Raw genomic sequence first — 24350 nt, 5'->3', positions numbered from 1 at the left:
TCTCCCTGGGATCGCATGGGTTTTCTCCGAGATCTTCAATTGGTATAAAATGTAAATTGCCGCTAGTAGGTGTAGGATGGTGTTAGTGTGTGGGAATCGCTGGTCGGTGCGGATTTAGTGTGGTGGAGAAGCTTGTGTGGTCCTGAGATCCTGAGAGCGATGCCGTCTGGAGCTATGCTCCTAGTAGGGCCACCCATGGCGGTAAGGTCGAGGGGGAGGTCCCTAATAAAGAGCAATCCAACCAAGACCTCAATGGTGGAACAGGCGGAGGACAATGGCTGAGAATGGAGCATCACAACGGCTGGGAAGGCGGATGAAGGCTGCAGCAGAAAAGGGTCTCCGGTCGTCTTGGACTCCGTGCCACTGGGTCCTGGCCCAGATCTGTCAAGGACCGTGGGGTGGCTGTCTGTGCACCAGTCTCCCCACGTTAAACAGGCGTCCTCCATATAGGAGGACAGTCATACTTGTTTCGAATAACCGCCGATGATTATTACCGCATTGTATCTCTAAACGACACTAAACGGAACTTCTTGCACGGGTACATGGATAGGAAAGGTTTGGAGATATATGGGTCAGGGGCAGGTACATGTTCGTTCGGCACCTGGATCTACATGGGGTGGAGTCAATGTTCCTGTGCTTAATAACTCGTTGACTCTCAGTAAACCCAAATATAATTTCAGGGCAACTTCTTCAAACTAAGACATGAAGCGCAAAATTTATTGTGGAGTTTTAATGAATAAACTTTTAAAAGGCGAAATGGAGACAAGGTTATACAGCATGGAATCAGACCCTTTGGCCCAACTCATCCATGCCACGCAAGAAGCCCCATCTAAGATAGTCCCATTTGCCCTTGTTTGGCCAGCATCCCGTTATAGGATCTATAGCTCTCGCTGCCTGCGGAGGGCATCACGCATACTAAAGGACTCATCTCATCCCCCACATCACTTGTTTATCCTTCTGCCCTCAGGAAAGTGTTACAGGTCCATCAAATCACACACCACAAGATTAACGAACAGTTTCTACCCCAAAGCCATCACCACTGATCACACACCCCCCACAGCCAATATTTTGTACTGCCACAACACTATATTGCAATATTGAAATATTGCACATTATGACAAAGTTTTCTTGCCGTTTTTGTATTCGTCATTATTTATCTGTTACGTTGGAGCTCCACTCGGGCAGTGTGCCTGGAATTTTGTTGTATGTATTTACAATGACAATAAAGTGTATTCTTATTATTATGTGTATTATTATTATTATTATTATTATTAAACCTTTCCTATCCATGTACCTGTCCAAATGCATTTGAAATATTGTTATAGTGCCTCTCTCAACCATCTTCTGTTGCAGCTCTTCCCATATCCCCAGGAATGATTGGCCCTCACATCCTCCCTATCTCCTCTCACCTTAACCCTATCCCCTCTAGTTTTATATCTGTGGAATTCTCTGCCACAGAAGGCAGTGGAGGCCAATTCACTGGATGTTTTCTAGAGAGAGTTAGATTTATCTCTTAGGGCTAACGGAGGAACGGGAGGAGGAATGCTGGAGGAACTCTGCAGGTCAAGCAGCAACCTGTGATACAGGGTCTCAACACAAAATGTCAACTCACACCACTTGCTTCCTCTGTGTGACCTGCCCAGCTGAATTCCTCCAGCATTCTTTGGTTTGTTCCTGACAACACACCATGGTCATACCTTCACCAGGAATATACACACAAAAAGCTGGAGTAACTCAGCGGGTCAGACAGCATCTCTGGAGAAAAGGAATTAGTGATGTTTCGGGTCGAGACCCTTCTTCAGACTGAGAGTCAGGGGAAAGGGAAACGAGAGATATAAGCGGTGATATAGAGAGATGTAGAGCAAATGAATGAAAATTATGCAAAACAAGTACCAATGATAAAGGAAACAGGCCATTTTTAGCTGTGGGCTAGGTGAAAATGAGTTACCGACAATGAGACTCAACAAGATGACTCTAAAGCTAGTACGAATTGGGTGGGGGAGAAACAGAGAGAGAGGGAATGCAAGGGTTACGAAGTTAGAGAACTCAATATTCATGCCGCTGGGTTGTGTGCTGCCCAAGTGAAATATGAGGTGCTGTTCCCCTCACCAGGAAGGTTGGATGAAACAAACCAAAGGAGCATTGCAAATCCCAACACATAACTATTCATGGTGCACTGTACTCTCTAGGTTTTGAAGTCACTTGATGAGCCTTACCATGATGATGAAGATGACAGGCCCAACAAAGGCCCAGATGACTCCATTGTGGACGTTGAGCCAGCAGTAGCGATCGGCGATGTACTTGTCGTGTGCCGCTGCCAGTGTGATGGTCACTATTAGAACCGGAATACCTGCAATCAAAGCGCAAACCCTCGTCTTCAATAATGGCAGGCGTCAGCGAGTTCTAAAGATTAATGTCAACCAGTGGATTGTCATGAGACAATGGTAACAGTCCTTCCATAATCTAGGGTACTGTTTGATTTACCTCTACCCCATTGTGAACATTGAACTCTGTCTAAGGAACTGATGCAAGAAGTTGGACAAGCTAGGACAGGCTTAGTCGCCGTGGGAAAGCTCAGAAGGTCAAAAGATCATGTGATAGGAGCAGAATTAGGCCATTCGGTACATAGTCTACTCCGCCATGCAATCATGGCTGATGTATCTCTCGCTCCTAGCCCCATTGTCCTGGCTTCTCCCCAGAACATCTGACAAGAATCTATCTATCTCTTCCTTAAATATATCCACTGACATTGCCTCCACACCCTTCTGTGGCAAAGAATTCCACAGATTCACCACCCTCTGACTAAAGAAATCCCTCCTCATCTCCTTTAATTCTGAGGCTATGATCTCTGGTCCTAGATTCTCCCACTGGTGAAAACATCCTCTACACATCCACTCTATTCAAGCCTTTCGCTATTCTGTACGTTTCAATGAGGTCCCCCTCATTCTTGGGACAAAGAGCCCATTTCCGTGCTGTATCACATGCTAAATTGCTGAGAACTATATTCAGTATCTTCCCCTTTCATATTGAGTTTGAACTGATTGCATGTATGTATGGTACATCTGATCTGTTTAGACAGTATTAAAAAAAGCTTCTCACTGTACTTCGGGACACGTGACAAAAACCTGAACCTAGCATACTCTGTAATTTTACCTATAAATTCTGTACCTTCCCTACATGTTAATGAACATAACATGATTACCCACAGTTTATTAGGTATAAGCGCACAACAAAAAAGATCAGACACATTCAGGTTACCTTTACCATGGATTTGATGCAAGTCTATGCACTGTATATGGCTCGATTGTAATCATGTATTATCTTTCTGCTGACACGCAACAAAAGCTTTTCACAGTACCTCGCTACACATGACAATAATAAACTAAACTAAGTCCGTGTCCAAATTTCCTTCTCATATATTCAGCGATGACAGGATAGTGTATCGTTCATTTCATTTACTGAAGGAGTTTTAGGAACTTGGACTTGTTAATATCTCATAGTCATACAACACAACACAGGCTCCTTTGGTCCACTAGGCCCATGCCTACCTACGCTGATCTGCTTTGCCTACTTTTACCCCATATCCCACTATGTAGCAATGTTACAAAATTTTGAGATTTAAAAAATCAAGTCTGTAATTTATCCCATCAGATAAAGCATAAAAATAAGTTTAATTTGACACCTAATTCACTTTCATATCTCAAGTATTTAAAAAGTTATGGCCATTTTCATACTCGGAAATGAGCATCTTGTTCCCTATTGATTTTCTATGGACATAACAAAAAAGTTGTGATCGTGAACAGTCAAAAGCCCATAACTTTCTTAAAAATTAAGAGAACTGAATGAAATTTTCAGTTATCATAGATTGAAGCATTCTGAAACAAATATAAAATAATCTTACTTGGATGACCTGAAATTAAAGCATATAATTAGTTAGTTACCTAATTGTAGCTAATTTCAGACTTCAATGACTAGATCTAAACATCTATCCATTTCTTAATAAATGATTAACATTTTTAAATAGCCTAAATGTCCAAATAATATTCACAAATAATTCACAATAAAACATGATTTTTAAATCTCATTTACATTAATTTATAGGCCAAATGGAAGGAATTCAGTGTTCAATTGCTGTAAATAAATGTCCATTTAAATCAGCTTTCCAGTGGGTTCCTGTGGAACGCGCTGGTTTAGAACGTTCACATTGCGGTAGATTTGTGCCCCAAATGCCCAGAAAAATACTGCGCGATATAATGGGCCCAAATTGAGCTACTCGCAATATTAAACTTTGTATAAAGGGATCTTTAGAAGCCCTTTTTAATGTAAAAATATACAACCTAACTTCAGTTGCCTGCTTTATGAGACCCTGAGGTTGCTGGCGGTCGCGGGTTTAGAGATTGATTTTTAAACTACTATAACTATTATTCAAGGCCTTTAAACCTAATAATAGCTTTTGCGACGGGGTCTTCCAGCGATTTTTCGTTAATAATTAACTAGGCTGAACATCTTCGATTTGAACAGCCTAGAGAAAATCGCGTTTTAAACCCGCCCCCTCTAAACGGCGCCAAAATCGCGCACACCCGTAAGCGGCAGATTTTCAAAGACGCTTCAGGTAGGCTTTGCAACATACCTACACTATGCCTTTCCTCTTGGATGTCTTTCCAATGTTGCAATTATATCTTCTTCCACCTACCTCCTCTGGGGCAGCTCCTTGGGGATACCACAATCCTCTGGGTGGAAACTCACCCCTCAGATCTCCTCTACTCCTCACACTCACATTAAACAGTTTCTTCCCACCTGTTATCAGGCAACTGAATCATCCCACCGCAAACAGAGAACAGTGCTGAACTACTATCTACCTCACTGGTGACCCTTGGACTATCCTTGATCGGACTTAGCTGTCTTTATCTTGCACTAAATATTATTCCCTTGTCATGTATCTGTACACTGGCTTGATTGTAATCATGTATTGTCTTTCTGCTGACCGATTAGCATGCAACAAAAGCTTTTCACTGTACCTTGGTACATGTGACAATAAACTAAACTGAAACTGAAACTTCTGCTCTGGAGGACCAGACACCCCTGTCCGGCAACCAGTCCTCCCCGTACCCCATGTAGCTTTGTGACAGTCAATGGGGATCACATTTCTCCGAAAACTCTTAGAAATCTCTCGCAACATCAACACTGAACAATTAAATTGAATGCAACCCAGTTGGAGAGAGAATTTAAGCATCCATCCTCATCCTCAAGTTTTGACTCATTCTCAATCAGATAGTATACAGTCTTCTCTTTGGAAAATGTAATTCGTACAAATTGGCCTGTTCTTCATCAGTATAGATTCCATATCTCCATTAAACCCGGCATCCAGTTTCAACAGCAACCTCAGGAAGTGCAACACTTCCTTGCTCACACAGACAGTGGTGGGTGTATGGAACAAGCTGCCAGAGGAGGTAGTTGAGGCTGGGACTATCCAATCGTTGAAGAGACAGTTAGACAGGTACATGGATAGGATGGGTTTGAAGGTTATGGGACTAGGGTAGCTGGGACATTGTTGGCCGGTGTGGGCGAGTTGGGCCGAAGGGCCTGTTTCCACACTGTATAAATCTATGACTCTATGTCCCCACCTTCTTTCTCTCCTCCCCCCACACATACAGGCAGCCAAACAGTGATCCACTTCCACCTCATGAGATTTTGTGTTCACACTGTGTTCCCTTCTACAAATAGCAATTAACTAATCGCTTTGTGGAGTACCTGTATTCCGTTCCAGAGAGTGCCCTCCTGTTTTGTGCCATTTTAATTCACCATGCCAGGCCCACTCTAGTCTGTCTCCGTCCCAGCCCTGTGTCAGTGAGTCATAGACACAGACACATAGAAAATGGGTGCAGGAGTAGGCCATTCGGCCCTTCCACCCAGCACCGCCATTCAATATGATCATGGCCTATCATCCATAATCAGTACCCCGTTCCTACTTTCTCCCCACATCCCTTGATTCCGTTAGCCCTAAGAGCTAAATCTAACTCTCTCTTGAATACATCCAGTGAATTGGCCTCCGTTACCTTCTATTGCAGATTCACAACTCTCTGGGTGATTTAAAAAAAATAAAAATATCAACTGCAATGCACAATTCACATTTTGAACAATCCAGTGTAATGGGTGGAAAGTGTATAAAACCATGAGAGGGATAGTATCTTTTGCCCAGAGTAGGTGAATCGAGGACCAGAGGACACAGGTTTAAGGTGAAGGGGAAAAGATTTAATAGGAATTTGAGGGGTAATTTTTTCCACACAAAGGGTGGTGGGTGTAAGGATCAAGCTGCCAGAGGTGGTAGATGAGGCAGGAATTATCCAAACGTTTAAGAAAGGTACATGGATAGGACAGGTTTGGAGGGATATGGCCCAAATGCTGGCAGGTGGAACCAGTGTAGCTGGGAACATGTGGGCACATAATCCACACTGTATTACTCTATGCCGCGAAGTTGGGAAACTTTGCTACACACGTACAGCCTTTGAGTAACCTACCCCATCCGATGAAATAATAATATTTCATCCTCCGCTCTTCACTCAAGTTGACGGTGACGACTTTACTCCAGAGAAGCAGCCCTTCCACCATCATCCATGCAAATGCGGCCATGAAGAACAAATGCAGAAGAGCAGTGACTGCCGTACATGCAGTCTGGAAAAAGATGCAACTGATTAGGTTTCTCATTAAAGCAGAGGGGCTTTAGGATAGGAAACATGGAAGTGTAGGAATGGAGGAATATGGATCATGCGCAGGCAAATGAGATCAGTTTAACTTGGCACAGACATTGTGGGCTGAAGGGGCCGTTCCTGTGCTGTCCATCCTATGTTCAATGTTCGTAACTGCAGATCAAGCTGGAGGCTCAGTTCATCAGGAGGTTATGGGGCGACTATGCAGAGTCTGACTACCATGGCAGGGACACAGGCCGAACTCCGGGACCATCGCTGGCAATGGAGCTTCTCCCCGCATCAGCTCAATGCCTTTTACACCCGTATAGAACAGACAAACAAAGTTCATCCACCGCACATCCCCGCCATCCCCCCACCTCCACCCCCCCCTCCCGTGATCCCCCAAATTATATGGTAAAATATTGGTAACATCAGCAACAGCGCTGTGGACAAATTAAGACACAGAGTGCTGGAGTAACTCAGCAGGTCAGGCAGCATCTCTGGAGAACATGGATAGGTGACGTTTCACAGAGTGCTGGAGTAACTCAGCAGGTCAGGCAGCATCTGTGGAGAACATGGATAGGTGACGTTTCACAGAGTGCTGGAGTAACTCAGCGAGTCAGGCAACATCTCTGGAGAACATGGATAGGTGACGTATCACAGAGTGCTGGAGTAACTCAGCGGGTCAGGCAGCAGCTCTGGAGACATGGATAGGTGACATTTCAGGTCAGGACAAATTGATCCACATAACATGGTGGTGGTGACCAGAATATAAAATGCCTTGCACATGCCCATGCTTGAAGGCCCTCTAAGAGCAGTAGGGGTATAGGAGGCTCGACATACCTTACTGTCTGTTGCCGAGTCACTACTCAGTAACACCATCTGTGCTGCAATCAGAGCCACAAACAGGTTTTTGTGAATGGAAGTCCGGTCAGACTTTGGAATACTGGAGATTAAAACAGACACAAATTACACTCAGTTGCCATTGTTGCTGCCTGAAGTAAATTATCTGAATGACTCCGATCGTTTCAATGTACAACAAATTAGAAGAAATTATTGAAGGTGGGTGGCATGGTGGCGTAGTGGTAGAGTTGCTGCCTCACAGCACAAGAGACCCAGGTTCGATCCCGACTACTGGTGCTGTCTGTACGAAGTTTGTACGTTCTCCCTGTGGCCCGCATGTGGTTTTCTCCGAGATCTTCGGAATCCTCCCACACTCCAAAGACGTACAGGTGTGTAGGTTAATTGGCTTTGTGTAAATGTAAATTGCCCCTAGTGTGTGTCGTGTATTGTGGATGTGTGGGGATCGCTGGTCGGAGCGGACTCGGTGGGCCGAAGGGCCTGTTATAATGCTGTATCTCTAAACTAAACTACCTACAAAAAGTAAACCTATTCAAATACTTACTCCAGCACAGTGAAAAGAATCAAAGTCACCACCAGGGCACAGAGAGAGGCTCCAGATCCAATGAATGTCAGTTTGTTTAAAACCGTCTCAGTCTCCACACCCCACTGTACAGAACACAAGAAGAGTATAAATATTCTATAAACTGTTCATTTGAAGAAATATGATGCAGTGGTCACCGATTTAGAGTTTTTACTATTCCATATCATTCACACAGAGATAAATACACATGAGAACGTCAATTCCCAGTTACTCCATCCTCGCCCCTCTTCCTTCAGGCAAGAGGTACAGACGTGTGAAAACGCACACCTCCAGATTCAGGGACAGTTTCTTCCCAGCTGTTATCAGGCAACTGAACCATCCTACCACAAACTTAACATCTTCCTAATTGGAGACCTTTGAACTAATCAGACTTTATCTTGCACTGCATGTTGTACGCTTTATCCTGTATCTAGCATGCAACAAAAAGTTTTTCACTGTACCTCGGTACACATGACATTAATAAACTAAACAAAACCAGCACGCATGTCCTTTTAATCACAATTGTGCCCCTTGAGACATGGTAAATGGGAGGCGAGCAGAGACTGACACACATGCTATCCCATTGTCCTACATCCTTTGAAGGACCTCAAAATTCACACTCTGCTAAATCCTTGCCCAAACATCTCCCACTGCACCCTCTTCGCTTGCTTAGCACCTATACATTGTCAATCATCAGAGAGTTCTGAATCATAGACTCATAGAGTGATACAGCATGGAAACAGGCCCTTCGGCCCAACTTGCCCACAGCAGCCAACATGTCCCAACTACACTAGTCTCACCTGCCCGCGTTTGGACCATATCCCTCCAAACCTGTCCTATTCATGTACCTGTCCAACTGTTTCTTAAACGTTGGGATAGTCCTTGCCTCAACTACCTCCTGTGGCAGCTTGTTCCATACACCCGCTACCCTTTGTGTGAAAAAGTTATCCAACAGATTCCTATTAAATCTTGCCCCCTTCACCTTAAACCAGGGGTGGGCAACCTTGTTCTGCATAGGGGCCAGGATGCATGTCTGTGAGCGGATGGCAGGCCACATCTATCACGTGTACACATGGATCCGCCCTCATCCCGCTCCGGATGGCAGGCATCAAATCATGTGTTCACAGAAGGTGCGCGGCCGTGCCGGCGGCTTTGCGCAGGATTCAGTACAGCCAGAGCTCGCCGTTCGGCCGCGATCAGCCGCGATCAGCCGCGATCAGCCGCAATCAGCCGCAATTGCCGCTTGGCGGGCCGGATGATTACGGGGGGAAAAATCTGCCTGCGGGCGGGATGATTCCGGGTTACGGGCTGCATTCGGCCCGGGGCCCGCAGGTTGCCAACCCCTGCCTCAAACAAATGTTCTCTGATCCTTGATTCAAATGATACTAATGTGTGTAAGTGCCTTGTAAACTGTGGCATTCACACAATGTGGCCAACTTATAAAAAAAATTAAATGCAATAACAAATAATTTGGAACCATTAAAATACCTGAAATGTTGGTGTAGATTTACTGTGAAAGATTTCATGATGAGTGCAAGGAAATCATACAGAAATAAAAAATCCGCAGATTGATATTGAGTCTCACAGCACATTGTTCTAAAATCAATCGATGTGTGTAGATAAACTGGTGTTGTCAACATAGTTCATCCTCATTCATGCTTCAAACTTCATTAAATGTGGGAAGTGCAGCTTTACATCATGCAGCAAACATTTTTAATCGCATTTGCCACTTTGTCACCAACAAAGACCTCCATATTGATCGGTGTGAAATATGTGGAACTGATGCGCTGGTGACATTGGACCTCCAGGACTGATGCTGGACAGTAAAACTCTCTGCTGACAAATCATCAACACCATTGAGACACAAAGATGAGCTCTGTTTCCAAAGCGTAAAGACTTTCCTAACCGGACCTATCACGCACAAATCTCAATATTTGTGCACTACAGATCGACTAACACCATTATTTTGATTATGGTTCATAGGCACAGCATTAGGCCATTCAGCCCATCAAGTCTACTCCAGCATTCAATCATGGCTGATCTATCTCTCCCTCTCACCCCATTCTCCTGCCTTCTCCCCATAACCCCATAACCCCGCACTTATCAAGAATCTAATAATAATAATAATAAATTTTATTTATGGGCGCCTTTCAAGAGTCTCAAGGGCACCTTACAAAAATTGAGCATGTAGAGGAAAAACATGTAAGGGGAATGAAATAAATAGTAGAGACATGACTAGTACACAAAGTAAAGACAGAATTCAATACAAAACACAATATGAGGCAATTAATGCACAGATGAAAAGGGACGGGGACGTGGGGCTAAGGATAGGCAGAGGTGAAGAGATGGGTCTTGAGGCGGGACTGGAAGATGGTGAGGGACACGGAATTGCGGATCAGTTGGGGGAGGGAGTTCCAGAGCCTGGGAGCTGCCCTGGAGAAGGCTCTGTCCCCAAAACTGCGGAGGTAGGACTTGTGGATGGAGAGGAGACCGGCTGATGTGGATCTGAGGGACCGTGAGGGTTGGTAGGGGGAGAGGAGGTCAGTGAGATATGGGGGGGCCAGATGGTGGAGGGCTTTGTAGGTGAGGACCAGGATTTTGTAGGTGATCCGGTGGGAGATGGGAAGCCAGTGAAGTTTTTTGAGGACTGGAGTGATGTGATGCCAGGATTTGGTGTGGGTGATGAGTCGGGCGGCTGCGTTCTGGACCAGTTGGAGTCGGTTGATGTAGGTGGAGCTGATGCCAAGGAGAAGTGAGTTGCAATAGTCCAGTCGGGAGGAGATGAAGGCATGGATGAGTCTTTCAGCAGCAGGCGGTGTGAGAGAGGGTCTGAGTTTGGCGATGTTGCGGAGATGAAAGAAGGAGGTTTTAATGACATGGCGGATGTGAGGCTCAAGGGAGAGGGTGGAATCAAAGATCACGCCAAAGTTGCGGGCCTGGGGAGATGGGGAGACAGTGGTGCCGTCGATGGTGAGAGTGGGGTTATTGATTTTGCTGAGTGTGGCTTTGGAGCCTATGAGGAGGAATTCTGTCTTATCGCTGCCTTAAAAATATCCATTGACGGCCTCCACAGCCTTCTGTAGCAATGAATTCCACAGATTCACCACCGACTGACTAAATGAATTAGTCCTCATCTCCTTCCTAAAGGAATGTCCATTACTTCTGAGGCTATGACCTCTGGTCCTAGACTCTCCCACTGGTGGAAATATCCTGTCCACATTAGCAGGTTTGCAGATGACACAAAGCTGGGTGGCAGGGTGAACTGTAAGGAGGATGCTATGAGGATGCTGGGTGACTTGGACAGGTTAGGTGAGTGAGCAGATGCATGGCAGACGCAATTATTCATTTTGGTGGCAAAAACAGGTAGGCAGATTATTATCTGAATGGTGTCATTTTGGGAAAAGGGGAAGTACAGTGAGATCTGGGGGGTCCTTGCTCATCAGTCATTGAAAGTAAGCATGCAGGTACAGCAGGCAGTGAAGCTAGCGAATGGCATGTTGGCCTTCATAACAAGAGGAGTTGAGTATAGGAACAAAGAGGCCCTTCTGCAGTTGTACAGGGCCGTTGTGAGACCACACCTGCAGTATTGTGTGCAATTTTGGTCTCCTAATTTGAGGAAGGACATTCTTGCTATTGAGGGAGTGCAGCATAGACTCACAAGGTTAATTCCCAGGATGGCGGGACTGTCATATGCTGAGAGAATGGAGCGGCTGGGGCTTGCATACTCTGGAATTTAGAAGGATGAGATGTTATCTTATAAGATTATTAAGGGTTGGACACGCTAGAGGCAGGAAACATGTTCCCGATGTTGGGAGAGTGCATATCCAGGGCTCACAGATTAAGAATAAGGGGTAAGCCATTTAGAACGGAAATTAGGAAAAACGTTTTCACACAGAGAGTTGTGAGTCTGTGGAATTCTCTGCCTCAGATGGCAGTGGAGGCCAATTCTCTGGAGGCTTTCAAGAGATAGTTAGATAGATCTCTTGAAGATAGCAGAGTCAGGGGATATGGGGAGAAGGCAGGAACGGGATACTGATTGTGGATAATCAGCCTCGATCACAGTGAATGACGGTGCTGGCTCGAAGTACCGAATGGCCTACTCCTGCACCTATTGTCTATTGTCTATTGTCACTCTATCTTTCAAATTGAAAGTAAAGTTCCCACACTTCCCATGTTGTGAAGATTGAAAGGGTACAGAGAAGATTTACGAGGATGTTGCCAGGACTAGGGTCTGAGCTACAGGGAGTGGTTGAGTAGGCTGGGACTCTATTCCTTGGAGCGCAGGAGGATGAGGGGAGATCTTATAAAATCATAAGAGGAATAGATCGGGTAAATGCACAGCCTCTTGCCCAGAGTAGGTAAATCGAGGACCAGGGGACATATGTTTAAGGTTAAGGGGAAAAGACTTAATAGGAATCTAAGAGCTATCCTTTTCACACAAAGGGTGGTGGGTGTATGGAACAAGCTGCCAGAGGCAGGGACTGGCCCAACGTTGAAGAAACAGTTAGACAGGTACATGGATAGGACAGGTTCGGAGGGATATGGACAAAACGCGGGCAGGTGGGACGAGTGTAGCTGGGACATGTTGGCCGCAGTGGGCAAGTTGGGCCTGTTTACACGTTGTATCACTCTATGACATGACCCAATCTGTAACCAGATGGCAACCTGTGTGTTTGGGTTGTTTCTTGGGATGGTGTGAGAATGCTTTGTTCGTCCGTAAACAGACCTGTATTTCTGTGAACTGCATCAACACGGCAAAGTTAGTAGTGTGGCTGCAGAAACAGACGGTAATGTCAGACTCAGCCCGGATCACGTGGCAACCTTGACTTGACCATCCGACAAAACGGCCGTCTCTGAAAGAAACGGAATTAATACATTCACACACACAGCAGATCCGCAATGTCAAAACCAAACAGTTTCAGATAATCAAGCACACCTTTAATAGGCAAACGCGGTGTTACATTAATAGTTAACTGTGAAGCAGATTGATATTGAAATAGAGTCTTACAGCACAGGAACAGCTCCTAATGTCCACATATCGATATGAATTCCATTTACAGCACTTACTCCACAGCCTAGGTGCCTTGACAAGCGCTGATCCAGAATCTTATTAAATGTTGGGCCTCTTTGTTAGTAACTAACATTTAGTAACAGCCCTGGCAGCCCTTTAAGTTGATAAATTAACCCGTATGTCACAGAATCAGGAAGGTCATAGACCTATGTGGGGAGGAACTGCAGATGCTGGTTTACTCTGAAGAGCGGAACAAAATGCTGGAGTAACTCAGTGGAAAAGGCAGCATCTCTGGATTGAAGGAATGGGTGACCTTTCGAGCTAAGACCTTCTTCTGATTGAGAGTCAGGGGGAGAGGGAGACACAAAGATATGGAAGGGTAAGGTGTGAAAACAAGACTTTAAAGGGGAATAAGATCAAGGAAAATGCAGAATAGATCATTGTTAGCTAGAGGAAGGTGGCAACAAAGCATACAAAGATAACATTTAATCAGGAAGACAGTCAGATTGGTCAGAGAACAAGGATGGGGGAATTCAACCCCCCTATCACCCATTCCTTCTCTCCAGAGATGCCGCCTGTCCCGCTGAGTTACTCCAGCATTTTGTGTTTATCTTCGGTGTAAACCAGCATCTGCAGTTCCGTCCCACACAGGAGAAAAGTCACCCTCTGTTCCTCCTCTTCCACTTCCAGTGGTCCCAGTTCAATTGGAACTATATGCTTTCCCTTATTTGCTCACGGCAAGAAAAGATTGGATAGGAAAATCTGGTCTATTCTCACAGCAACGATTTTAATGACTTGAGCAAATGTAGAAAAACAAAAATAGACACAGAGTGCTGGAGTAACTCAGCGGGTCAGGCAGCATCTCTGGAGGACATGGATAGGTGACGTTTCACAGAGTGTTGGAGTAACTCAGCGGGTCAGGCAGCATCTGTGGAGAACATGGATAGGTGACGTTTCACAGCGGGTCAGGCAGCATCTCTGGAGGACATGGATAGGTGACGTTTCACAGAGTGCTGGAGTAACTCAGTGGGTCAGGCAGCATCTGTGGAGAACATGGATAGGTGACATTTCAGGTCGAGACCCTTCTTAACACTGTTTGGAGGGGAGAGCCAAAGGAAATGGGAAGAGAAGAGGGGCAGAACAAAGCAATGGCAGGCAATAGGTGAACAGTAGGCAGATGCTTATGAAAACTCCCTCCCCTGTCATTGCCGATCAAAAATCCCTTTGTTCCTGCCCAGATTACTTGGGTGAACCATTCCTTGGGCACTAATTGTTGACAGATTTAGATTGAACATTGATCAGCTACAGTGAAGCCCAGGAATGATGCAGAAAAATGAGCTGTGGATCCCTGTTAAATCTGCACTGAAAACAATAATCTGTGCTGACCAAAGTCTGGTACTTACTGAAGACTGAAATTCCAAAACACACATGCAGGGGTGGCGAATTTCGAAAATCCAACCTTAAAATGAGAAGATAAACAGTTTATAGTCAAACCGGGCAAGCTGCGTGCCAAGTTTCATTTACACTTGAAAGAACTCCAAAATCTCAGAACATTGACCCGTAAATGAGTTGTTAGTTGGATGCTGCTTATTTGACTTATATGGACCTAAAAATGGAATTTACCTGCTGGTTATAATCCCCATAAATAATTCAAAATTCTGTGATTTTACAATGATAAAAATGTTGAAGCTCATTTACAATATTCCAGGCTAAATTTGCATTAAGTTGATCTACATGCTCCAGTCCTGTTTTGTAACCAATTTAAGAAACGTTCTATTCTCTCCTTAATTGTGGTTTTTCATGCATGTCTATTGATTAATGCGGATGTCAGGGATTATAGAGAGAAGGCAGGAGAATGGGGTTGAGAGGGAAAGATGGATCAGCCATGATCGAATGACGGAGTAGATTTAATGGACCAAATGGCCTAAAGGGCATGTCCCACTGTACGTGTTTACCCAAGAGCTCTCCCGAGTAAAAAAAAAAAAAGTCAAACTTGTGGTAAGTAGGTAGAATGTACGTAGCGGGCACATCGGATCTCGGGATGTCTCTTAGCGGCTCGTAACGCTAACGGCAGGTACTCGGGAAACATGGTAAGCTCGTAAAGTTTTTTCAACATGTTGAAAAATGTCCACGATAGCCCCGAGTACCTACGAGCGGCTATTACCGTAATTCTCTGAGTTCGAATCGGGGTAAACTCGGGAGAACTCTTGAATTGCCTCGTACAGTGGGACAGGCCCTTAATTCTACTTATGAACACCTCACGTTTTATATATGCGGAGATTGGTGGTGGGAGGGAGAAGGTAGGGGGTGGGAATGGGGCTATCATTGCCTTTGCCTTTGATTGCCGACTGATACCACCCCTATCTGCCTCTATCATTCCTGCCATTGCACACATCATCAAATCTATCCGAGAACGGAATGCATGCAACCAAAGGTTCAGCTATTCCAATCGGCCAGAACTATAACCTTTATTATTATTAAATATTATTCATTTTGAAGACCAGTCTCAGTTTGCTTACCACAGGGCGATGTGACAGAGAGTATTGCACAGCTGTGGGGATGTTTCTTGCTCTGACTGGATCACGTACAGTCGATGAGATTACAGCTGTTTGAAGCTGGCTTGCTTGCAAATTGGAATCATAATAGATGACGTTGTATCGGCTGCTTTCACTGCAAAAGTTATACAGTTAGACCCATTAAACTCACTGCGTTTCAATTTGCAATGAATAAAATAGTTCAGTTTAGTTTAATGTCATGTGTATCGAGGTACGGTGAAAAGCTTTTTGTTGAGTGCTGTCCAGACAGTGGAAAGACAATACATGATTACAATCAAGCCATGTATAATGTACAGATACATAATAAGGGAATAACATTTAGTGCAAGGTAAAGCCAGCAAAGTCCAATCAAGGATAGTCCAAGGGTCACCATTGAGGTGGATAGTAGTTCAGGACTGCTCTCTGGTTGTGGTAGGATGGTTCAGTTACCTGATAACAGCTGGGAAGAAACTGTCCCTGAATCTGGAGGTGCGAGTTTTCACACTTCTATAACTTTTGTCTCATGGGAGAAAAGTGAGGTGGCCAGGGTGTAGATGATGCTGCTGGCCTTGTCGAGGCAGCGTGAGGTGTAAATGGAGTCAATGGAAGGGACAGTTGGTTTGTTGGTTTGTGTGATGGTCTGGGCTGCGTCCACAATTCGCTGCAATTTCATGTGCTCATGGATGGATCTGTCACCAAACCAAGCTGTGATGCGTCCTAATAAAATGCTTTCTCTGGCACATCTGTAGACGTTGATGACAGTTGTAGGGGACATACCAAACCTCCTTAGCCTTCTAAGGAAGTAGAGGCGTTGGTGTGCTTTCTCGGACATTGTTTCTATATGGGTGGCCTAGGAGAAGTTGTTGACGATATGGACTTCTAGGAATTTGAAGTTTTCAACCATCCTCACTTCAGCTGTAAATACATTTACTCCGGGTCCCAGCTTAGGCTGTATTTGGCTGTTTTTTCCTGATATTGTAGTGATAAGGAAGCGAGTTGATATTGTAGGGCCAGGAAGCGAGCGGGTAAGATCATCTCTGACCCCTCTCACCCTGGCCACAAACTCTTTGAATCACTTCCCTCTGGAAGGCGACTCCGGATTGTCAAAGCTGCCACAGCCAGACATAAAAACAGTTTTTATCCACGAGTAGTTGCTCTACTCATCAGCCAAAAATCTGTAGCCTCCCTTTGATCTGGTATTTAGTTGATTCACATGCTTGATCAATGGTGTTTTATCATTAATGTTTTATTATTATTAATGTTTAGTGTTTTCGTAACTGTCACTGTATGTCATGTTGTTACTTGTGGGCGGAGCACCAAGGCAAATTCCTTGTATGTGAATACTTGGCCAATAAACTTACTTAGTTACAAATCAGTCTGCTATTTCACTTTTAAAATCATCAATGATAGAATTAACAAATTTGTTCTGCATTATTTATAATCATAACCTTACCTTTTTTCTTTCCTTCCGGCCACCAATACAGAGTCTACGTTGTGAGGTGCCAAATGATTTTCTACACTACGGTAGTAAACGTGTATAAATATCAATTCATTGTACCCTAGAAATGAAAGAAACACAGTATTTCACTTTGCAACAGCCAACAATGATTGCAGCATTTACCTGGAATAACAATCATTTATAACGCAGCACAACACCACCACAAAACATGTGGAGAGGATCAGTTCCTACAGATACTGCCTGACCCGCTGAGTATCTCCTGCATTATGTGCTTTGCTCAGGATTCCAGCATCTGCAGTTCCTTGTGTCACCAGCACCACTGGACCTACCAGAATGTATCAGGATGCATCACAGCTTGGTTTAGGTTAACAACTTCATCCGACCCCAAGAAATTGCAGCGAATTGTAGACGCAGCCTAGACCATCACACAAACTAACCTGACTCCATTTATACCTCACGCTGCCTCGGCAAGGCCAGCAGCATGATGAAGGACGGGTCGCGGCCCGGCCACTCCCTCTTCTCCCCTCTCCCATCAGGGCATAAAGAGATAGAAGTGTGAAAATGCACACCTCCAGATTCAGGGACAGTTTCTTCCCAGGCAACTGAACCATCCTACCACAACCAGAGAGTAGTCCTGAACTACTATCTACCTCATTGGTGATCCTCGGACTATCCTTGGTCGGACTTTGCTGGCTTTACCTTGCACTAAATGTTATTCCCTGATCAGGTATCTAATGGCTCAATTGTAATAATGTATAGTCTTTCCGCTGACTGGTTAGCACGCAACAAAAGCTTTTTATTATACCTCAGTTATTGATTGGGGACAATCAGCCATGATCACAATTAATGGCGGTGTTGGCTCGAAGGGCCGAATGGCCTCCTCCTGCACCTATTTTCTATGCTTCTATGGTTCATGTGAAATAGTAAACTAAACTTAAACTGATGTAGAGAATGCTAGTGGTTGGTAACTGTAGTCAAAGATAAATAATAGACACAAAATGCTGGAATAACTCAATGGGACAGGCAGCATCTGTGGATCGAAGGTATGGGTGACATTTCAGGTCAAGACAGATAAATGAATTCAAAGATCCTTCTGACATAAATATTCCTCACTCTCTTTCATTGCTCATTCATGAGGTTTGGACATCAACAATGTCAACGTTCATTGCCCATCCTTAGTCCCGAAGCAGTTCAGATCCTAGGGTGGACCTGAGGTCACACATCGCCCAGACGACATTGGTTTCCTTCTGTGATACAACTGCACCTTCACGTAATCCTGCAGTTTGGTGCCCATTGTTGCTCAGGCAGCTTTAAGATTTAATGTCAGAACAACAGGGTTCACAGCTTGAAGTCCCCAATTGATGTACTCAGTTGAATCCATGACTAGGTCAGTGGCCCAGGTTGCTGCCTGGAGGATGGGGGGTTGTGGGAGCGGGGGTGTGTGGGGTGGGGGAGGAGGTGTGTATGTGGGCAGGAGGGGTGTGGGGGGGGAAGGAGGGATGTGTGGGGGAGGGTGTGCATGTTGAGGGGGTGTGTGTGTGGGCGGGGGGGGGGGGTTGGGGGCGGGGGGGGGGTGTGGGGCGTGGGGGTGTGGGTGGGAGGGTGTAGGGGCGGGGGGTTGTTGGCAGGGGTGGTATGGGCGGGATGAGAGTGGGGGGGTGTGGGCAGGGGGGGAGTTGTGAGGAGAGAGGGGTATGTGGGCGGGGGGAGTAAGCTTGGAGAAAAGATGGGGAAGAGCAATGGGGGAGAGGGGGGCATCATGGGGAAGGCGGGGAGGAGCCAGCGAGGGGGACCAGAGGCTGGAATTGGCGGTGCGATGGGGACTACTGGCGCCGGTCGCTGGTCGTTCTCCTCCGCTTTCCGTTTGGCGACATCTCCGACCCTGGGCTGGGCAGGGTCACCGATGCTGGCTTGGGTCCGGTCAGGTCTCCGATGCTGGGCTGCTTGGGGCTGGGCTGCTTGGGGCTGGGCTGCTTGGGGCTGGGCTGCTTGGGGCTGGGCTGCTTGGGGCTGGGCTGCTTGGGGCTGGGCTGCATCGGGTCCATCCAAAAATTGTATCCAGTTGGAAACCTCCGCCGGCCATCTTCAGCTCCAGTAAAGACGCGATGGTGCCGGAAGGGGCGGACCGTCCCAGTGAGTGACAGGGGAAGAGACTAATCCGCATGGCATTGAACGGCAGGAGAAGAGATCGATCTGCGCACGCATGGCTTTTAAGAATTTTTTAACTTCGCTAACTTTTACGACATTCAACCATTCGGAACGAAACTTGGTGCAATTGCAGCATAGGAGAACGGTGATTGAACTGGCAAAAAATTGTGGCGCTATCGCGAACCGTTTTTGCGCAAATAGAAAGACCGCACAAACCGGAAGGTAACAAGATCAGAATTTTAGTTATGTATAGATGTGTTGGCACGCCAACATATTTAATAAGGATGATTAAACCAGTACTTAGTAAACTAGCTACGTCCCTCAACATTGTACTATTTGCCCTGAAGTACAACAAAGCCTCTATACTCCAGCAGTGTTTAGTTTAGTTTTGCTTAGAGATACAGCGCGGATACAGGCCTTTCAATCCACCGAGTCCGCACTGACCAGCACACTGACACTGTCCTACACACTCCAGGGACAATTTAAAATTATACTGTGCCAATGAGTCTGAAGAAGGGTCTCGACCCGAAACGTCACCCATTCCTTCTCTCTAGAGATGCTGCCTGTCCTGCTGAGTTACTCCAGCTTTATGTGTTATCTTCAATTAGCCTACAAACCTGTATGTCTTTGGAGAGTGGGAGGAAATCGAAGATCTCGGGGAAAGCCGACGCAGGTCACAGGGAGAACGGACAAACTCCGTACAGACAGCACCCGTAGTCAGGATCGAACCAGGGTCTCTGGCGCTGTGAGGCAGCAACTCTACCGCTGCGCCACCATGGCACCCTCCACTGTTCTCCACTGTAACATTTTCAACCCCTACCAATTTACTGCAGTCAAAGATAAATGAATCCAAAGCCAACCTAACGAACACATAAATAGTCCTCAACCTCTCAACCTCTTTCATTGCTCATTCATGAGGTTTAGACATCAACAATGACAGCGTTCATTGCCCATCCTCAGTCCCTTCTCACCCTGGGAATTGACTATTGGCTATCAACTGACTGATTTATAATGTGATTGGACTGACTACAACTCTGGCAATGCAAGGTAGTATCTTTCCACCAGCTGCTGGTGGCTGAAACTCCACAGAAAGAACCTCACTAAGTTGGTTAAAACTCGTGCTTGAGATCTGGATTGAGATGTTCGGTATCACTTACCTAGAGTGAGAAGTCGAGACATCTCAGAACCAGGAACCTGGATTTCATCCACTCGATCCCGAGCAGAAAGACACGTTGGTTTGTAGACAAGACCAGCTTCCACACTGGATAGTCGGCTGGCTTTCATCTGCACATCTACAAGGAGAAAACAGGAAATGTCATGCACAATACTGTACACTTTCTCTCCCTGAGGCTCATCCTAAACCGTCTTTTCTGGACTTTTGCAGAGAATATTCCACTGGCTGGCCATTACTGTACAGCAGAGAGCTGGGGAGAGAGCGAGGGGGGAGAGAGAGCGAGGGGGGAGAGAGAGCGGGGGGGAGAGAGCGAGGGGGGGAGAGAGCGGGGGGGGAGAGAGCGGGGGGGGAGAGAGCGAGGTGGGGGGGGGACTGAGAGAGGGGGAGGGGAAGGAGAGGGAGAGAGCGGGGGGGGAGAGAGGGGGGGGGAGAGAGCGAGGGGGAGAGAAGAGGAGAGGGGGAGAGAGCAGAGGGGGGAGAGAGCGAGGGGGAGAGAGAGCGGGGGGGAGAGAGAGCGGGGGGGGAGAGAGAGAGAGAAGGGGGGAGGCGAGAGAGAGGGGGGGAAGAGAGAGGAGGGGGGAGGAGAGAGGGGGGGGAGGAGAGAGGGGGGGGGGAGAGAGAGGGGGGGGAGAGAGAGAGGGGGGGGAAGAGGAGAGAGAGGGCGGAGAGAGAGAGGGGAGAGAGAGGAGAGAGAGGGGGGCGAGAGAGAGCGGGGGAGAGAGAGAGGGGGGGGAGAGAGAGGGGGGGAGAGAGGGGGGGGGGGAGAGAGAGGGGGGGGAGAGAGAGGGGGGGGGGATCGGAGAGAGCGGGGGGAAGAGAGAGGGGGGGGGGAGAGAGGGAGGGCGGGGAGAGAGAGAGCGGGGGGGGAGAGATGGGGGGGGGGAGTAGCGGGGGGAGAGAGAGGGGGGGACGAGAGGAGGGGGGAGAGCGGGGGGGAGAGCGGGGGGGGAGAGCGGGGGGGAGAGGCGGGGGGGGAGAGCGGGGGGGGGAGAGCGGGGGGGGGAGAGCGGGGGGGAGAGAGGGGGGGAGAGCGGGGGGGGAGAGCGGGGGGGAGAGCGGGGGGGGAGAGCGGGGGGGAGAGCGGGGGGGGAGAGCGGGGGGCGAAGAGCGGCATGGGGAAGAAGTGAGGGAGAGTGAGGGAGGAGAGGGAGGAAAGGGAGTTAGTGGGGAAGAAGGAGTCGGGGGGAGAGGGTGCTGGGGAGAGGGTGCTGGGGAGAGGGTGCTGGGGAGAGGGTGCTGGGGAGAGGGTGCTGGGGGAGAGGGTGCAGGGGGAGAGGAAGTGGGGGGAGAGGGAGTGGGGGGAGAGGGAGTGGGAGGAGGGACCTTCCTCTCTTCCCCGGCCCATCACAAGTCGGCAATCAGGAATAATGATACCAGGCAGAATGGTGTAAAACCGACAGGGTGACAGCAGTGGAGAATTCCAACATTCTGAACATGAACTGGAATCGCTTTATTGCAAGGGGCTTAGCTGAGGTAGATACATGATGCACTTCTGTTAAACTAAGTTCTTTTGTCAGTCCAATTCAAGAAAACTTGATTCAAACCATTGCTGCTAAGATCCATTCTTTATTCTGACAGGGCTGGGAATTCCACACACTCGCAACTCTCTGTGAGAAAAAGTTTGTGGGTAAATTGACTTGGTATAAATGTTAAATTGTCCCTAGTGTGTGTATGACAGTGTCAATGTGCAGGGATCGCTGGTCGACGAGGGCTCGGTGTGGCCGCGCTAAAGTAAATAAAAAACTGAACAGTGACGGTAAAAGCAAGATCTAGCAAGGTAAGGGAATCTTGGATGACAAAGTATTGATCAGGAAAATAAGGAAGCATATGACAGGTGTAGACATCTGTAATCTAGCAAGTCCCTCGATTAATGTAGAGGGTGCAGGAACGTACTTAAGATAGTTCAGAAATATATGAAAGATATTGCAATATCTACTGCTTACTCAAGACGAGGAAGTGAAAAGTTCATCTAATGTTTATCAATTAAATGTAGTGAAATGAGAATAATACTAAACTTGATTCCAAAGAAAGAGTTTAAAATTGGAGGACAAATTTAGCTTCCAAAAGTTTGTTCAGGCAAGTGAAGGCCATTCGGCCCATCAAGTCTACTCCGCCATTCTATCATGGCTGATCTATCTCTCCCTCCTAACCTATTCTCCTGCCTGCTCACCATAACCTCTGACACCCGTACTAATCAATAATCTTTCTATCTCTGCCTTAAATATATCCAGTTATGGGCTCACAGCCTTCTGTGGCAGAGAATTCTACAGATTCACCACCCTCTGACCAAAGAAATTCCTCCTTATCTCCTTCCTAAAGGAACATCCTTTAATTTTGAAACTATGACCTCTGGTCCTAGACTCTCCCATGAGTGGAAACATTCTCTCCACATCCACTCTATCCGAGCCTTTCAAAGGTTACTGTAAAATATTTGGAAAATATCCCACCTTATTCAACTTTAAATGTATAAAATAATGAGGTGAACAACCTTGGTATCATTTCGCTTTACTTGGTATTAAAATAATCGAAAGTCATCGGAGAAAATTCCCAACATCTGTCAACCCGAAACCACACACATTATTACTCTTCTGACAAATTATATCGAGCCAAAAGAATGCCAACTTTCCATCGCTAAGCATAACACAAAAGGCGGCAAGGAGGCGCCAGAGGTAGTGCCAGAGACCCGGGTTCAATCCCAACTTCAGGTGCTGTCTGTAAGGAGTTTGTACATTCTCCCCCTGACCTACGTGGGTTTTCTCCGAGATTGGTTTCCTCCAACACTCCAAAGACGTACAGATTTGTAGGTTAATTGGCTTGGTATAAATGTAAATTGTCCCCAGTGTGTAGAGTCATGTTAATGTGCGGGGATCGATTGTCCTGCTTACTCCTCTAGATGAGAAAGTGAAATGTTCATCTTATGTCTATCAATTAAATATAGTGAAATGAGAAAAATACCAATCTTTGATCTATGCCTTACTTTCCAAAGAAAGAGTTCAAACTTGGAGGCCAAAATTTGCTTCCAAAAGTTCACGTTGATAAGTTAAGGAGCTGAATTACATAGAAACATAGAAAATAGGTGCAGGAATAGGCCATTCGGCCCATCGAGCCTGCACCGCCATTCAATATGATCATGGCTGATCATCCAACTCAGTATCCTGTAGCCTTCTCTCCATACCCCCTGATCCCTTTAGCCACAAGGGCCACATCTAACTCCCTCTTAAATATAGCCAATGAACTGGCCTCAACTACCTTCTGTGGCAGAGAATTCCACAGATTCACCACTCTCTGTGTAAAAAATGATTTTCTCATCTCGGTCCTAAAAGACTTCCCTCTTATCCTTAAACTGTGACCCCTAGTTCTGGACTTTCCCAACATCGGGAATAATCTTCCTGCATCTAGCCTGTCCAACCCCTTAAGAATTTTGTAAGTTTCTATAAGATCCCCCCTCAATCTTCTAAATTCTAGCGAATTAGGCTGTTCGAGGCCCTTCGAGGCCATCAAGTCTACCGATGGGCCTGTTTTCTTTGTATCTCTAAACTAAACTAAATAAGACTTACCGATGTTGTCTGTGGACAGGACAATACTTGGTTTAATAGAAAGCAAAATACTGGACAGCCTTTCAGTCAACATATCAACACTTTGAATTATAACGTATGGACCAGGGATCACCTGTGGAAAAGTAGAAGTAACAATATAAGCATTTCGTCACACATTCACTTATGAACAACACTTGAAATCCATGAAGAGACTCAGATGCAGAGTCACGAAAGTTCACTTGTACATTATCAAATCCTTTTAAGCCACAAATGTGAAGAACATGAACTAATCCGTCCATTTTATATTATGTGTTATAAAGTTATATTTTGTTCAATTTTCAAAGCATACAACATCCATACGGATGTGTTGGAAGGAACT

At 46.2% G+C, this 24350-nt stretch overlaps 1 protein-coding gene across 2 annotated transcripts in view; it reads right to left on the bottom strand.

The window, feature by feature from the left end:
* The window catches only part of LOC116977450 (adhesion G-protein coupled receptor D2-like), a 316744-nt gene that overhangs the window by 262054 nt on the left and 30340 nt on the right, over positions 1–24350 (bottom strand). For both annotated transcript variants that reach the window (XM_033027889.1, XM_033027890.1), the window contains exons 9-18: positions 23993–24104; positions 20419–20553; positions 17108–17213; positions 15640–15790; positions 14524–14579; positions 12836–12962; positions 8092–8195; positions 7530–7632; positions 6519–6672; positions 2217–2350 (exon numbers count right to left, since the gene is read on the bottom strand). In XM_033027889.1, coding sequence (XP_032883780.1) covers positions 2217–2350; positions 6519–6672; positions 7530–7632; positions 8092–8195; positions 12836–12962; positions 14524–14579; positions 15640–15790; positions 17108–17213; positions 20419–20553; positions 23993–24104 — 1182 coding nt within the window. The remainder of the gene's footprint in view (positions 1–2216; positions 2351–6518; positions 6673–7529; positions 7633–8091; positions 8196–12835; positions 12963–14523; positions 14580–15639; positions 15791–17107; positions 17214–20418; positions 20554–23992; positions 24105–24350) is intronic.

This window comes from Amblyraja radiata, chromosome 10 (assembly GCF_010909765.2).
Source record: "Amblyraja radiata isolate CabotCenter1 chromosome 10, sAmbRad1.1.pri, whole genome shotgun sequence".
Classification (NCBI taxonomy): domain Eukaryota; kingdom Metazoa; phylum Chordata; class Chondrichthyes; order Rajiformes; family Rajidae; genus Amblyraja; species Amblyraja radiata.
This window is presented reverse-complemented; position numbering and strand designations above follow the sequence as displayed.